This window comes from Gallinula chloropus (assembly GCF_964237585.1).
Source record: "Gallinula chloropus genome assembly, chromosome: 3".
In the NCBI taxonomy this organism is placed as follows: Eukaryota; Metazoa; Chordata; class Aves; order Gruiformes; family Rallidae; genus Gallinula; species Gallinula chloropus.
Window position 1 is genome coordinate 43108616 of NC_140087.1, and position 16816 is coordinate 43125431.

General features: G+C 40.3%; 1 protein-coding gene across 1 annotated transcript in view; it reads right to left on the bottom strand.

The window, feature by feature from the left end:
• Nucleotides 1-14375, bottom strand: part of NID1 (nidogen 1) — a gene marked incomplete at its 5' end in the record, with an annotated part of 46505 nt that extends 32130 nt beyond the window's left edge. Inside the window, 7 exons of the mRNA XM_084260990.1 lie at nucleotides 730-930; nucleotides 1999-2250; nucleotides 3508-3657; nucleotides 4771-5195; nucleotides 5803-6032; nucleotides 7200-7499; nucleotides 14181-14375. Of these exons, the coding sequence (XP_084117116.1) occupies nucleotides 730-930; nucleotides 1999-2250; nucleotides 3508-3657; nucleotides 4771-5195; nucleotides 5803-6032; nucleotides 7200-7499; nucleotides 14181-14375 (1753 nt within the window). The remainder of the gene's footprint in view (nucleotides 1-729; nucleotides 931-1998; nucleotides 2251-3507; nucleotides 3658-4770; nucleotides 5196-5802; nucleotides 6033-7199; nucleotides 7500-14180) is intronic.
• Nucleotides 14376-16816: the final 2441 nt, after the last annotated feature.

Genomic DNA, 16816 nt, shown 5'->3' on the forward strand with positions numbered 1-16816 from the left:
TTGAAACACCCATAATTTTATCCAGGAAGAAGAAAGCAAAAGAAGAGAGATTCCCCTGTAAACAGTGAAATGAAGAATTGGCTCTCTTACCAAATCTCAGCCTGAGATAAGGAAGAGAGAGAGAGAGAGAGACACAGGAGAAGTACTGAAGAGACAATGGAGGAAACTGATAAGGGAATTAAGAGGCTCCTAATTTTCTGGCCAGTTGCTCAAATTCAGCTCAAATAATACTGAAAATGCTTGTTACTAACACAACGCACAGCAATCAAGATGCAGTTTACATGACACATACTGGTAAACAGCTGGCTGGTGCAATCTCATTGAACAAGAGCAAAACCCACTTAATGATATTACCACAAAAAGCTATACATACACCAGCACAGCTCCTGCAGAAGAGCTGTGGACACAACAAAAGGCTTTGCAACTTGTATGACTGTCATCAGCAGTGTAGAAAGGCCAATGGAAATGGAACGTTTTGCAAGCATCAGTTCAGAGAAAGTTAAATTCCATTTTTTTTTTCAGTAAGATCAGAAATATTTCCATTGTCCCATTCAAAATATGCCTTCATCTGGGACCTGTTCCTACAATGCAAAAAGCAACTTTCTATGAATCGAAGGGTCCTAAGCATGCTCCCTAAGGAGGGCATAAAATATTTTTTTTTCAGATTGTCTTACTCTGTACTCTGAGAAACGTGCATTTCCTTAGAGTCTCACCCTTAGGAAACCTTACCAGAGCTCGAAGTGTGATAGAGTTCAGTGTACGGCTCTATATGGACTGATGCACCCGACGGGATCTCAGGTATTCCGCCCTCCATTTCTGTGCTGATGGTAAGGTGACCATGCTCATCAATTCCACTGAATTTCTGCTTTATAACCAGCTTCTCATTGTTGCCAAGAAAAGTTACTTCAGTTTGCCGTGTAAACTCGCCACCTAAAGAAACAGCACTAGTTAAACCACTTAACAGAGGTTTCTGATTCCTTCTTTTCAATACATTACTATTGTCTGCAAGCTTTGATGCAGCATAATTGCTACTATTTTGGGTTTCTACAAAGGTAACTGTCAGAGGTGTACTGATAACATCCTTTGATACTGCAAGGAAGGTAGCTTTTCTTTAGTCCTAAACATGCTAAATTGCAAGTAAGCCTGAAAGACGGCCTTTTTAAATAAATTTAAAATAAAATAATTCCAAAGCTAATAATACTAGGCCTTATCCTACAAGATAAAATGCCAAAGGAGCTGTATGTTTTAGAGAAAACCTGCATTAGGGATACAGTGAGTTACAAAATAAAAAAAATCCAGTACATCTGCCTCCAAATCAAAACCAAGTGAAATGTACATTGCAAATTCCAAAACAAACTTCAAACACACCAGATCGAAAAGATTCCCCAACCAAAAGGTTATGTTCAACTAAATTCATAGTACAGGGTTGTAAAGCATAATTTTTAAGAAACACATGTTCTAGGAGAACAGATTGGATCTACAGCTTGAGTTCACGTCTACAACCAACCAGATTTGGCTTCAAAACTCTCATGAAAAGTTGTAATTATGAACTGATGTTCCCTCGAATTAGTTATTAGAATCATTTGCATCTTATTGCTTCTGTTAAGAATTTCAGACCTTCACGAGGTCAAACTTTCATTTCTCTTTTTCTCTCTCTCTTTTTCTCCCTTGGTTCAGTCAGTTGGGCAGCTTTTTTTCAGTGGCACCGTATGCTCTTGTACCAAAAATCAGACTCTTTTTAATAATCTCTTGCACAGGAACAGGCCAAGCCATTCTTCTTTCTAACAGACTTAGGTGCTTGTGCACCGACAGTAAATTAAAAAAGCCCAATATCTGTACAGTGCAAGGAAAATGATGATAAGTTTGATTACAAGGCAGTCCATTTGCAGCTCAGAATAAATCTGCTTTCATCCCCTATTGCTTCTAAATACACATTTCTTTTCTCTCAAGACAGAGGAAAGCATAACACAGTTATGCTTATTTTAAATTGTAAGTTACCAGTAACGCTGAATCCATTTTTATATCCTTGCTGTTCCACGGCAAACATCCATCCTATGATGCCTCCAATAGAGGCAAGAGGCAGTAATGAATACCCCAGAGCTTCTGGGATTGTGCTGATAGCAGTGTAGGCACGCCCTTGGTTCATCACAACGTAGGAGTGGAGGTCAGTGTTCTCAAATACAACTGGAACGGGGTTATTTCCTACAAAGATTTTTCCTTTGACCTTCCCGTTGACTCTCTGAGGAGAACCTGGCAAATCAATACAGTACATCAGAACTAGATGACAGTTCTCATAGACTTTCCAAGAAATGTGTTCAGAGCATTCCCTCTCCTCAAGGACATTAGTGTTGAAATAAATGGCAAACAAAATGCTCGGTGAATTCAACAGACAGGAAGTTGTCTACAAACTGTGTTAATCTGCTTACGCATTTACGTGCGTGCATGCGTGTGTTATTGTTAGACAGATGACTAAGTGGCCAAAATGCCTGAAGAGATGTCCTTTGTCCTAATTAACAATTTGGTCTGCAAGGATAACTCTATAAACAGAATAAGCTGTTACAGTCTCTCTGACTGTAACTGGCACACAGAAAACTCTTTTGAAGATCACACTTCTTATCAATACTTACTGAGTGTAAATTTGTCCATTCCCTATTAGAAGGCTAACACTGTTAGGTGTTAAAATAATTGACCTATTGTTCTACCCTATTCTATTTTTTGACTCAAAATTATTGACCATTTTATGACTGTGTTTTATAGAAGCAGCTATTTTGGATTGCTGGGTTTCTTCTGTATTTAATTTCCTATGTGCAAATTCAAATTCCATTATCATCAGATCCTTCTTTTCTTTCCCTGGAAAATTCAATTTTAAGAGCTAAGTAGTAGGTTTTACTTTCCTGCCTCAAACACAAAGTCTGCAGTCAGCTATTTTAGTTGTTGAAATGCATCTATATACTTGAGTCGAGTCACTATGAGGATTAGAAGTGTATACATAAGAAATTCCTTTATGGATTTTACACAGGACCAAAGTTTAAATGGGTATCTAACAAAAATCTGGAGATTAGCTCTTTAGTAAAGAAGCTTAAGAGTCAGACAAAGAGGAGCCATGCTCTTTACTTTGATGTTCAAAATGAATTTGTTCATCCCCTTTGAACTGTCCTTTTCTAGAATGGGGACCAAATCAGATTCTAATGTATTGGAACCTCTAGCAACAAACACTGCACATTACACTACCTATTAAATTATGTCAGTTAACATAAGAGTTTATGAAAGCCATGTCAAAATGCATAATGTACATAACTGAATACCTAAAATAATTTGCTTCATTCAAAAAAACACACCATTTTAGAAAGTATAGCTTGCTTCTTAAAATACCTTTCAGCACATCTCAGAGGTAAGTCTTTCAAGAAGTATTTAACCACATCTCTCTTAGTATTGAAAACAGGTTTGTCTCATTCCAGAATGCCATGTGAAATCACTGCATATGTACCCAATTTTCAAAACCATTACCTTCTGCTACACATTGTCTGCCATTTCCTTTGTAACCAGCAATACAACTACAACAAAATCCGTTGGGATAATCTTTGCAAATAGCATGAACAGAGCACTGGTGGCGGTTGTTAGCACAGGTCTGCTGGACATCTGTGTGGTAACGAAACACTGTAGAAAATGAAAACAGACATTAGTGCTTCATGTAATTACAACAGTATTCACATATCCCTGGTTTAGTTTAAAAATATCTCCAGGCTAACTTGATTAGTTGGTTTCTTTTCATTTTCTCTTTAAAGAAAATAAATAAATACAATTGATTTTTACTAACCTTGCAATTGCAAGTAGTCTATTTTGCAGAAACTATCAGGGCTTCAGATGTTAGAAAATGGTTTAATTCTATTGACTTCATCAGATCTATATTAATACAGATCAGTTGAACTGTGGTGGTGAAACTAAATACACAATAATTTTAATCTGTCCTTGTTTCTAAACCAAATCAAAAACGAGACTCTCCGAATTCAGAACAAAACACATCACATGGTACCCAAGACAGTGCACCAACTGATACACCCTGTAATCCTAATTGATTTACCCCATTATTTCATAGAGATAACAATCTTCATGTCTACTTCAAGGAACAATTAGCATCTGGGCAGTCAGACTGATCTGAATTTTCCACACACTTCTTCAGAAGTTAGAATCACTAATCCTACCCTTATAGAACTTCAGGCCATGAAAACCTAACCAACAATTTTTTATAGCAGTTAATTGTATTCCCAAATCTTGTTAAATCACCTATAATCTGTAACACTTCTATGAAAGGAAATAAGCTAGGTTTCAGTAGAAGTGATCTTAAAATCTGTACCAGGAACAGCCACTTAATGCAGCTATTGAACTTAAACTCATACCTTTAACAACAGTCCTGGGCAAAAGAGAAGGGGGAATCAGTTGCTGCTAAGAATGCATCAGTTTTAGAAATAGGATTATCCCTATGGAAAGCTTTCCTTAGGAGAAATTCAGATTCCACAGACAGACTGTAAATGTGCTCTCTTGGGAGCTTGACTGGGGTACTAGTTTATCCGACTGGTAAGATCTGAATCTGAGGTGACATCCGAGTTAACTGCCTTGATGAATAACACAAACTTATTAAATGTGTCCAGATATTCAGGTACAAAGGTAGTGAGAAGGAAACAGATTATTCCTTTAGTAGTTAATACACCGCACATCTCCTTTTGTGGCCTATCCATCCTAGAAGTACCCAAGCTGTAGAAAAGATCTTACCTATACCAGTTTCATCAAATTCTTCCACATCAATGACTTGGGGTGGTTGTGGGGGAAACTGTTGGACGTGGAACTGGCGAGGTGGAGCTTTTGCTGTGGGGAACTCTTGATGACTGTAAAAAGACTCAGTTGAAGGTGTTCCTGTTACATCTTGGTGTGAAGTCAGAAAGTCTTCTGCAGCTAACTGAGGAACACTATACGTAACATACTGATCCTCTTCTGTGCTGTCTGTGCTGCTGGTAACATACTGCTGTCTTATTTCAGTGGAGCCATAGTCTGACAAAAATGGTTTTGAAGTAATTTCTTGGTCTTGTTCAGCGGCCTCTAGGCTCTCCAAAACATAGCTGATCTTGGCAGGCACAATGCTGTCCGATGAGCTACCAATCTCGAACACCCAGACACCTTGTTTCCCAGCATTGCTGCTTCTATCAAAGAAAAGCACAGGACAAATCAAAATGATGAGCACAAGTTGTGTGGTATTTCTATATAAAATGTTCTGTCTTTACTGAGACATATCAGGGCAAAACTGCCAAGTTATCTACATACCTATCTACAGGTACAGTTTATTCAACTATAAGATGCCCTCGACAATTTGGATAACAGTTTTTCTCTACACCCAGAAATCGCTTCTTGAGAATTTCGAAGTGATGGGAACAGGAGGAGATATTTGGGACACAAAAATCTTGCTAATACTTACTAGAATATTTTAATTAATTCATTTTCCTTTTTATTGATTTTTTTATTTCAAAAAAAGACTGCCCAGTACAGACTATAAAGAGTTAAAGTCTTAAGTGGTCCTATTTTTAAAAGGACTAAGTATACAGCAGTTCCTACTGGTGACAACGGAACTATGGACTTGATAAATTAGACCAAAGTTCTCCTATACCTCAAGAGGAATATTTATCAGTGACAGACTTTGTGACTTCTCATGAAATGGTTAACAGGATCTTATACTGCCTCATGCTACAGTTAAGAAAAACATGGAACTCCTTGATGCTTTCTGGAGCAGTTTAAACAAACCAAAAGGCATACTTGTGCAGGTTTCTAATGCTGTCTTCATCATTAGCAATGACATTGTAGGATCCTGGCTTTTCCCAAAAGTAGTAGTTTGTAGAGGCTTGACTAAAGCCAACCATAGCAGGAATCTTTCCATCTTTATTCTTGGAGAATGTACTATAGAACTGCAAGCTATCTTCTGGATAAAGGAAAATAGCATAGGAACTGGAGTCAGAAGAGGCTAAAACAGCCTGGAATGTGTTTCTCTGTGGAAAAAAAAAATGAACATCCATTTACTCACAGAAAAATAATCAAAGTGGACAACTGGGTAACTTGAAAAAAAAAATCACAAAGTGAAAACTACGATTTCCATCACACATAATACATCATGTACTTACTAGGAGAAATCAACCTTATGTTTTGCTAAAGCAGTCTTAGCTTTAGCATGCATAAACTTTAAAAATAAAGCATTATCAAAGATAAGTTAATCTGTTAGGAGAGAGGCCAGAGAGGCTGCCTAAAACATAACAATTCTAAGTACTGTAACATGCATAGGATACTATATCATCCCCTTAAAATAAAGTGTGCTAGACTAAACAGAAAAATTCTGTAAACAGCACACTTAAAGGAGGGTTCAGATTTCATGTTGTCTGTGTCTTTTCCTCTTGGAAGGCTCCTACATACTGTAGAAACCACCAAGACAACACCTCAGACATTAGCTATTCATTGCTACCGTTGTGCAGAACCACTACAGTGAACACAATGGTTGTGTCAAGTTAGACAAAAATTAATCTTTGATAAAATAAGATTTTCCAATTTGTGGTAATGTTCTTGATGTTGTATGTGGTGAGCAGGCTCATCAGATGGGATAATTGTGGTGAACAAAGTTACAGATCTTGGCAGGATAGCGACTAACAGTTTAAAAAGGGGAAAAGGTTTGCAAGTAACCTCCAACTGCTTCTTCATTCACTGTTATCTAAAAAACATGACCTTTTGGTGAATGCAACATCCAAAAGGGATTCACAGTCTGAAGTTCCTATTAGTCCACACACCTATCAGGTTTTACAGTTTGGTGTCAACATGGCTTAAGAGTCTATTGAAAAATGCAAGCCAACTCAATTATACTGCACAGATGGAGGGCAGGACTTCCTACTGTTTCAGTTATTAACACATCACACTTAACATTTAAAGAGTTGTCAGGGAAAACAAAGAAATTAATATAGATTCAAGCATTTTCTTTTGAATTGTAAAATAATTTAAAAATTCCAAAGACTCCTATTTTGTTACAGCCTTTTCAACAACAAAATACATTCTTTACTGTACAGGATTCATTTTAACACAAAGGAATTGAAGCCTTGAAAACCACAGGTTAGGGTGTTATATTTCAGTTGAACATATGCCCAACATGTCTTAAAGCACTGATCAACATTCACCTTTCCTTCCAAAGCCTCATCTTCTCCAGGTTCCTGGTAAGGAGCCACGAGCTTCCACGTCACAATGACAACACTGCTGGGATCAAAAGTAGTCTCAGGAAAACCACTTTTGATATAGTCTGACGCAAGCTGCAAGACCTCTGAAGATGAATCTTCTCTGTAATACACATTTCCATGTCCATCTGTTGTGTCCAGGTCAGCCATAAAAGGAGCAATAGCCCCAAAACTGACTGGGAATTGACCAAGGTATTTTTCTTCACTTGAAGGTTCATTCACTGCTATAATTCCATTAGTGACTACCTAATAAAAAAGGTGAAAATTATTAGATAGACACTGTTCATATGGCTCTCCCACACAATTATGTGGTCTAGATGACAATATTTTTCATTACATTTCCAAAATAGATAGAGTTGAAAGTTCATCTTGTATTGGTAAAGTATCTTCAAGATCTGGTTTTGTATCCCATGTCAGGAGTTCTGGGATTTCAGTTGCTCAGACTCAGAGGTCTACTTTATGGATAGACCAATCGTCCCCCCGCCCCTTCCCCGCAGTAAAGATTTTAGCTATTTAAGTCTCTGACACTTGCTCCAAGTGCCTCTTCTAACAAAGATATACATAATCAACACATTTCACAAGTTTCCAAGTCTCTCTCAGACCAAAGACCCAACACAACTCTGAGTCTCTCAGAAATTGTGCACACACCCTTCCAGATGGTCAAAAACCTCTTCTCACTTTCAGCTGCTACTTTCCTGAAGAGCAGTTTTACAAGGGGATGACTGGGGAAGGTAAGAATGAAGCAAGTCTTTGCAACAGTTACTTTTTTGGTTAACAAACAAGCTAAATTCTTACCTGGTGTAAAGCAAGAGTGAGTTACAGAGAAGCTGTATCAAAGTCATAGCATACCCACTGGGAATTAAGGCAGAGGAGGATGCTGAAACTGGACAGTTTAGAAAGCTGCCTATTCCTAAGAAAAGCTGCTCTCAGGAAAGGAAAGAAAAAATAAGGCAAAAGGAGGTGGGGGGTGAGTGGGAGAAACTGAACAGTTCTGTCTTGTCCCACACACACGTCATGATACAACAGGCTATGTCATTCCCATAACAATCCAGTTAGGGAGTCAGGACAAGTGGGTCAGTTGAGCTTTCCTTGCTACAACAACACTGCCTCAGAAGCTACCAGGACTTCTGAGCAAAGAACTGGTCTACATACAGATGCTCACCCAAAACACTGCTCCATGTATAAATATTGTAACAGCTTGGGTGAATATCACCCTGCAAGATGTACAGATTTCTCTTTGCCTGGCCAGGACAGCTCTAATTTCCATCAATTTCAACCAGAACTGCCCCTCACACACACAGAAGCAGCAAGACTACAGGTGTCAGGCCTTGAGGCAGCCCATAAACTGTTTATACACCATTCTTTGTCCTTGGCCCTGCTTCCAGATCTGTATGGCACTGTATGAACTAGACACATAAAAATGCATTTCCCAGCGTCTAACAACCTGATAACAGAACACATCTGACTACCTGCATGCAGCCAGACAGCACTCTGGAGCTGCTGCCACACATGCACATGACTCAGAAAGGGACAGAGGTCCCAAAACTGGCACCACAAACTGTGAAACTACAATTACAATGTCTCACAGGTTTACCTCACTCACAGGAATTCTTGCAAGTCCAAGAGGAACAAACTGCTGCTGGATCTTTTCTCGTGGTCAAGATGTTCAGAATGTTACACAATCTTTCTGAATGCTTGGAAGAGGGTCAGCGTGGCACCGTGACTCAAACCGCAAGACATCTAGCCCAGTTGCTTGGCCCCAACAATACCTGATAGACTACAGACTCATCAGAACAAGAGAAGGACAAGCACATACTCCTCCAACCACAAGGGATTCCCTGTGGTTTGACTGTTTATTCATCCTCAGCAGGTCTCCTTCACGTATTTTTTAAGTCAAACACATATAAACTTCAACACATATAAACTTTATGTATCCACAAAATCCCTTAAAAAGGAAATCCACAGTTCTGTGTTTCATAACCTGAGGACTCCTTTACTTTTGTTTTTGATCTGGCTTCCAGTTTCATTTGATAGCCCCTAGTTTTTGTACTGGGCCATACAGTCAAATCCTGCTGGGTCTCTCCCCCACATAAATTCTTCTGCTGAATAAAGATGACCAGCCTATTCACATATTCCATGTGTAAGAGCCATTCCCAGCCTCTGATCATTCTCATTGACTCCAAATTTTTCCTCCCCTTTTCTGCTATGCACATTTGGAAACAAGGAGGACAGTACAACATACATTCTTCAAGACACAGAGAAATTGTGGTTTGTGCAACCCTGTCAGGGATGTTGGCAACATACCTTGGCAACTTCCTTTAATGGCAGTCCAGATTTTACTGCCACTACATACAGCAAGTCAGAAAAACTGTATCACAGGAACTCATGCTACAAATCACTCCTCCACATACAGCACACACCTATACCTTGAACCCTGCTTTGGCTACCCAAGGGATCAGAGCACGCCACTGCCACAGGTTAGTGGTCAAGCAGTTTGGTATATAACTGATAATGGCTGGCATGAACCATTAGATAAACTGAGCAAACAGCTCTTTTGGTATATCAGAAGTTACTTTAAAATGGTTTGCCATATGCTGACTGTATTTTCTGCAGATGTATAATTTCATTAGCCGCTACAGTAAAATACACTAAAAAAGTTAAATCATGTAAAAATGGTAAGTTGGCTTTATGCATGAACAGATACATAAGCAGCAGATAATCTGCACAGACATGATGGGAATGGCAGGTCATGTTAATAGTGAGAAGCAGCTGGATGTTTTAATCTTTTCTTCTCTAATCATTTTTGATTTCACAGTGGCCACAGATCCTACACTGAACTATGAATTTTAGGAATACAGAACTAAAAAGACAGTCTAGGCTATCCCAGTCTAGACCTTGCAATTGCAGGCAGACCTTCAACAAATCTAGTCCAGAAAGATTCCCAGAACCATCTGTCCACTTGACAATGTCTCTCATCCCTGTAAAGCAACGTTAAAAAACTTATCCTAGAATTAAAAGCCACTAATTACACTATACCACTGGATTACAGCAGGAAAGATGGTGGGCATTAAGACATTTTAGCAAGCAGATGCACTCTACTTTCAAAGTAATACATTTAAAGTAAATTAAAAGTTCTCCCCTTTCTTCTCCTTGCTTAAACTTTTTGTACCTAAGCACCCCTATTCCCACTCTAAATCCTCTTGTGAGAGATGACTGGTGTTTGAAGTATTTTAAACAAATTCCATGCTCTTCCATCAGATTTGGTATGCGCAGGCCTTGCGGCTGCATGGTCCCCCATTTATGGCAGAGATTAAAATAACATTAAGAGAAAACACAATCAGGACTAGTTAATACTACAGAATAAAGTAGAGACCAAAAGAAACTACCTAACATTTGGCCTTCCTTTTTTCACCTATTAAGGGGCATGCTTCTAACCACTCATTTCCTATCTGGCTACAAAACTTACACATAACATGTAATTTTATTAAGGAGATGAAAAAGTGACAACCCCCTTTTCAGTTGTTTGTAGTTTATAAGTAAGACTGTCCCATTTTAAATGTTAAGGGAATGCTTGGTTGCAAGTACTCCATCACCCAGAAAACATTTGGAAGCCATTAAATAAGAATAAGTACACAAACTGCTCACTTTACAAAAAGATTTTTAGTGTAAAGAGAGTCCCTTATGACTAAAAAAAAAAAATAAATTAGCTTTCAGATTTAACAATACATTTATAATGGCAAAGATGATGAATAGAATGGTTTAACTTTACCCTCTTCCTATTAAGGTCACACAGACAAGTTTCAGTGCGAACGCCAAAATAAAAAGAAGTAATTCAGAGTAAGTACTGGGTTTCATTAAAGTATCATTCCTGTCAAAGGGAAGGGGGAAAAAAAAGAAGCCTCAGGTGGGCGTTGTCTGAGGACCAGCTGTACGGTACATCTTTCCTTTTAGGGTATAATACTATTTAACTTGACAGGAACTAACACTGATGTATTTTTAGCACGTTAAACTTCTGGATTACACACATAGTTAACATACATTTGTGGTTTGTAGCAGAACAAATCACACAGGCTTTACTATAGGTCCACCCTGAAAAACCAAGGAGGAGAAGGAAGAACAAAGTACTTAAATTGAAAGAAAACGTGTATCCCTGTGAGCATAACAGAGATTTACCTCATTTGTTTGAAAGGGTTTTTTCCTGATTCAGTTACTAGGCTTTTTGAGGACTTGAAAAGTTCTGAGTAAAAGAGTTTAGAAAATTTTAATTTATTTGTATAATGAAGTGACAGTAGAATTTAAGCAACCCAATTTTCTAAAATAAATACGATCAACTATTAATTTAGGACATTAATAAAAGTAACTATTAACAAATTGATCCAAGCTTGTTTTAAAGGACTCTTAATTCTTCCCTAAAAGGTAGTAATCCCTAATCCTTTAGCTTTTCCCCATCATGGAGCCTTAAAAAAAGTGTGCCATTAAAACAAATAAATCAGTATGAGTTAGTGATAGGATTCAATGTTAGTAAACCTTGCACAGGAAAACACCATGTTAAAGATTACAGTATGTGAAAGTCTGTTTCCACTTATAGTAAATAAAAGATCTCACTTCTATGAAAAGAAAAAAATACTTGTTGCCAAGGACTTTATGTCAAGTTGATACTAAACAATCCTTCCTCGGAACTCCTTGCCTTTTTATTCATAACTAGAGCTAACTCAAACAACTCAGCTTCCAACTGTTGGAAAAAATAGAGAACCCACGTAAATTTCAGCTCCTTGAAGGCAAAACTTGCAAAAGACAAGCACTCAAAAATGTATCACATTATTCTGATGAACCATACAGAAAGACATATTTCATCACAACTCAAAATCTGATCCAGGAATTCCTTTCAGTATTATGATGTATTTCTAGTGATACATGTTAATTGTATCAGGTTGATACTATTTCCTACAAATACTAGCAATACTTTGGTAAATTCTGCTTACTAAACAACATCATAGACCCTAATAAGGACTAACTGCCAACATACAGTAATACTGTGTATTGTGAACGTGCCTTTAAGACTGCTCAGCACCTTTCCTTAACAAGTATACTCCCCCTTTCCCTACTCCCATACCATTTGTTCCCTGCTTCTGGCTTGCAATACTTGTAACAGATAAAATCCAAGTTAAGTCTCTGTGCATTATGTAGACTGATACATCCATACTCTGCCTCTACTAAAATTGTCCATCCTTAGTACTGAGTAAACATGCTGCAAGAGCTCTAACAGTGATTCTTGTAAGAGCCTTTATATGGGTATTCTTCTAGATGAAAACTGACTTGAATCTTTCCTGTTTTATGGCATGGGCAAGTGACAAGATCATTAAAGAAACCGAGTGTTGTTAACCAATTTACTGCTCTTTGAAAACTGTCTCTTTTCTGTCACTTATCTGACACCTCACTTGTTATCTTTGCTTCTCAGGGACTGGATACACAGTCCTGATATCTTTCAAGAATATGTACGTGCTTCAAAAAGTGTATATTTTACTTGGGTTGGCTAATCAGTGACCAGACTTAGAATATGGATGACAAGACAATGAACTAAGGGTCAAACTGAAGTCTGAACTGCACTTAATACTTGTGAATTACTTCATCTCTGCCTGCCTCAGTTAATAACATAGACTTCCCACACGGGCATAACCTGAATCCCTCCAAAATTTGGATTTCAGATGTGATTTCAGAATTTTTCTAGGTAGGAACAGTGTAGACAACAAAAAATAGCACAACTTACTTCATCACCAGCATTAATATAATTTAATACAATACAAGCATGTTAAATCTTTAGTGAATAACCATAAACTGGACTCAAGTACATGGAACTATATGAAATTTTGAATGACTGAGTTGACATGGAGGTCTAATTCCCCAAGAGTCTCCAAGTAGATCAGTCCCCAGAGTTGCATCTTAGACCCATGATGCTAAAGCACATTGGTTTAACTGGGCAGGGAGGTGGGTTTTAACTTGATCAGATAACATACTGAACACATTTGGCCTTCCCTACTAAGGCCTTTCTAAATACAGTAGCTAGCATCTTCAACTGCCAGCCCAGATGAGGGGAAAAGAGGCAATGATATAACAGCCAATGCTCTTGCAGCATTCTGAAGACATGCTGCCATTTTAAACGGTTTTTTCCAACTACTTCAGAGCAGCTCTGCTCCAGACAACTTATTTTCAATCCCACCTTCATAATTCAAACATCCTCCACCAGCTATAAACATGCACACACAACTCCAGGATGCAGATTCTGCTGAGGCATGCACACATGGTTGAGGTCTGCCTGCAGCCCAAAGCCTGCAATTGCTCTGGATGTGTATTCCCCTCTACCCAAGAGACCCTTGAGCAAGGAACATCTGATCACCTTAAGGTGCAGAATAGCATTTTCATTGCTAAGAGATGCACATCTTGGACTTGTCAGGCTGCTGGCTAGACACTCATAACTTCAGTTTTCTGACTCTGGCATGTTAAAGCACAAAACACAAACCACGACAAGGATGTTTCTTAGCTTGACATACACCCCTTTGCAAGAACAGAGAAGGCGCGTGGAGCTGGTGCTCGCTCTCGATAATGGGTTACATTCCCTCTACTATCCTACTGAATGCTTCATTGCCTCCACAGACCGCGCGCATCGCAGAGTCAGCAACAGCCGCACTAGGAGAAGGGAATGAGCACGGTCCGATACCTGACTGAACACCACTAGAACAATTAAGACCCATGACCGCGGCACTCGCACAACCGACGTGAAACCCAACAAGCATCACCACGTACCAACCCAAAGGCGGGCAGCACGACGACAAGGCGACAAACCCCCCCCCCCCCGGTGAGCCCCCAGCCACCTTTCCCAACATCCGGCAGCCGGAGCGGTGCCCCACACCCTCCCGGCCCCACACTCACGTAGAGGGAGCGGACGGTGGAGCCGTAGAAGCGCAGCGCCGTGCTCAGCTCCAGCGCCGCCGACCACGTATCGTCCCCGTGCTCCAGGGCGGCATCGCCGCTCTCCACGCCGTGCGGCAGCAGCACCAGCCGCTCGGCGGGCAGCGCCAGGGGCAGCGCCAGGGCCAGCAGCGCCCAGCTCTGCGCGGCGCGCATCCCGACGGCTGCCGGCGCGGCAGGGCCGTCCCGCCGCTATAAGTGCGGCCAGAGGGGGCGGCCGGGCCGACGGGAGGGGGCGCAGAGACGCGACCAATAGCTGCGCGGGGGTGAAGGGGGAGGACGGACCCCCCACCGCCCCCCAGGGCGCCCCCCGCACTGCTCCGCCCGCCTTCTCGACCCCCTGGGGCCCACTCCCACCGCCCGGAGCTGGGCGTGGGGGTGGTGTGGGGAGAGCGAGTCGCTCCCGGCTCGGGGCTTCTCCGGCCGCCTCTGAGCCTGCGGGGGCAAAGCAACATTGGGTCTGGCTTGGGGTCCGGGGGGTGTCTCGGGAGCGCTCTGGAGACGCTGGGATGGGGAGGCTCAAGGCTTTCGGGCTAAGAAATTCGGGAAGCTAAATCGGTGCGGGGCTGTAGACCCCCGATAGCCGCTTCCAAAGCTACGGCTCTCCCAGGAGCGGTGGGGTTTCCGCGCTAGTTTGGGAAAGGAGGACGCAAAGTGACTCCAGCAGCTTCCAGCAGTATGGCAGCGGCTGAGGAGCTCAACTACCAAAAACATGAGTCGCTATTGTCTTCTGAAATCATTCTGACACCAGGTCCTTACTATCATGGGGGAAATTAATAAATACACTCAAATGTGGTTCATAAATAAACACCATCAATGTCAGAGCTGCCTTTGATTATAAAACTAAAGGAAAAATCCACAAATGAAAACACACTGATGATAGGAGGCACATAAAGAAGTATGCTGTTGTTTTATAGCCTAGCCCTGCTCTCTAGAAACACTCAGAAACAATTGAAGAATAGAAAAAATGTATGAAATATATCCAAAGTTTCAAAGTGAAGACAGGAGTGTTTAAGGATTAAATCTTGTCCAGTAAAGTATGTACCATGATATTTCCACTGAAACATTACCCACATGCTTTTAACATGGCTTTTTTACTTTTCTTTAAACACCTACTCCTTTTTATTTTTCTTAAATAAAGTGTGATTTTGCATTTGGGGAATTGCAAGAGCACAAGACATCGCAGAGTAGAGCTATAACAGAATCACAGTCCTGTGGAGGTTGGAAGGGACCTTGAAAGATCATCTAGTCCAACTCCCCTACCAGAGCAGGATCACCTAAATTAGGTCACACAAGAACATGTGCAGCTGGGTTTTGAATGTCTCCAGAGAAGGAGACTCCACAGCCTCTCTGGGCTCCGTCACCCTCACAGTGAAGAGGTTTCTCCTTATATTCATGAGGAACCTCCCATGCTCCAGCTTGCCTACCTGAAGCAGAGAAACCATTATTATCACTAGCAACTATTGACAATTCTATATTTCAATGAAAACAGCCACTGAAATAAGTAGTATGGTGGTCTGAGAGGAAGACAAGTCTTTTCTCCACACCCCTCCTGTACTTTCACCTGCAACTTCCCTCCATATTTTCAAAGCCTACAAGACAGTAGCTTCAGGACGATCTACCTAACCATGCTAAGAGAGTAGCCTCTTGGCTGGATCTTCACCATATCTGAGCATAGTCATATCCACAAAGATGCCTCAAGATACCCAGCTGAGGTATCTTTCTCCTCATTTAATAGAGACAAACTACAAGCAATTAAGCAAACTGTACCTTCTTACTCACATTGAATATATACACTGGAATACTACCAGCTGCTTTCACCACAAAATCATCCTCCCATTGTAACCTCCTCTCTCCAGCATAAGCCTATTTCCATACTTGCAGAACCTAAAGGCAAGATGTGCTTATTCAATACGGCTCCACAGCAAAGAGAAAGCCTAAATTAAACCCCGTAACACCTCCAGAACCCCATATACACAATGTAAAAATGTCACTACTTCACTGCTTGAAGTTTTCCATAGCCCTACTTCCCCTCAATATGAAAGCCAACCTTAATCAGAAGGACATACACACAAGAAGAAAGCTTTCAGTGGGTAATGTTTTCCTGTCAGATCCACATGATTTCCTAGTATTATGCACAGAATTTGGAGGATGAGGACCACTGGGAAGCAGAATCTTATTGTAGTAAATTAGGAATTGATTTGAAGGCTGAACAGTTAAATATATACAACTGCAGGTTTAAGACAGAGTGATAGCCATGTCACAGTAAATCCTTTGTCCCTTAGTCAGCCTATTGTGATTGTTTAGTCTATTTTAGGATTGCAATGTTTTACTGTGGTTGAGTAAGTTTACCTTGTATGCAGCCCCCACTGTGAAGAGCAATGAGGATTATTAGGTCTAAGAGTAAAATACTACTTTCCATTGCACTCTCTAGTATCTTCAATAATGACCTGAGGAGATCAAAAAGCAAGCTTACATATGATGCAATTAGTTGAGAGATACTCATTGCTAACATGAACCCAAATGGAGATATTTGGCAAGATTTAGGAAGATGGATTCAGATGTAGAGTGGAATACCACCAGCTAACACACCAGTG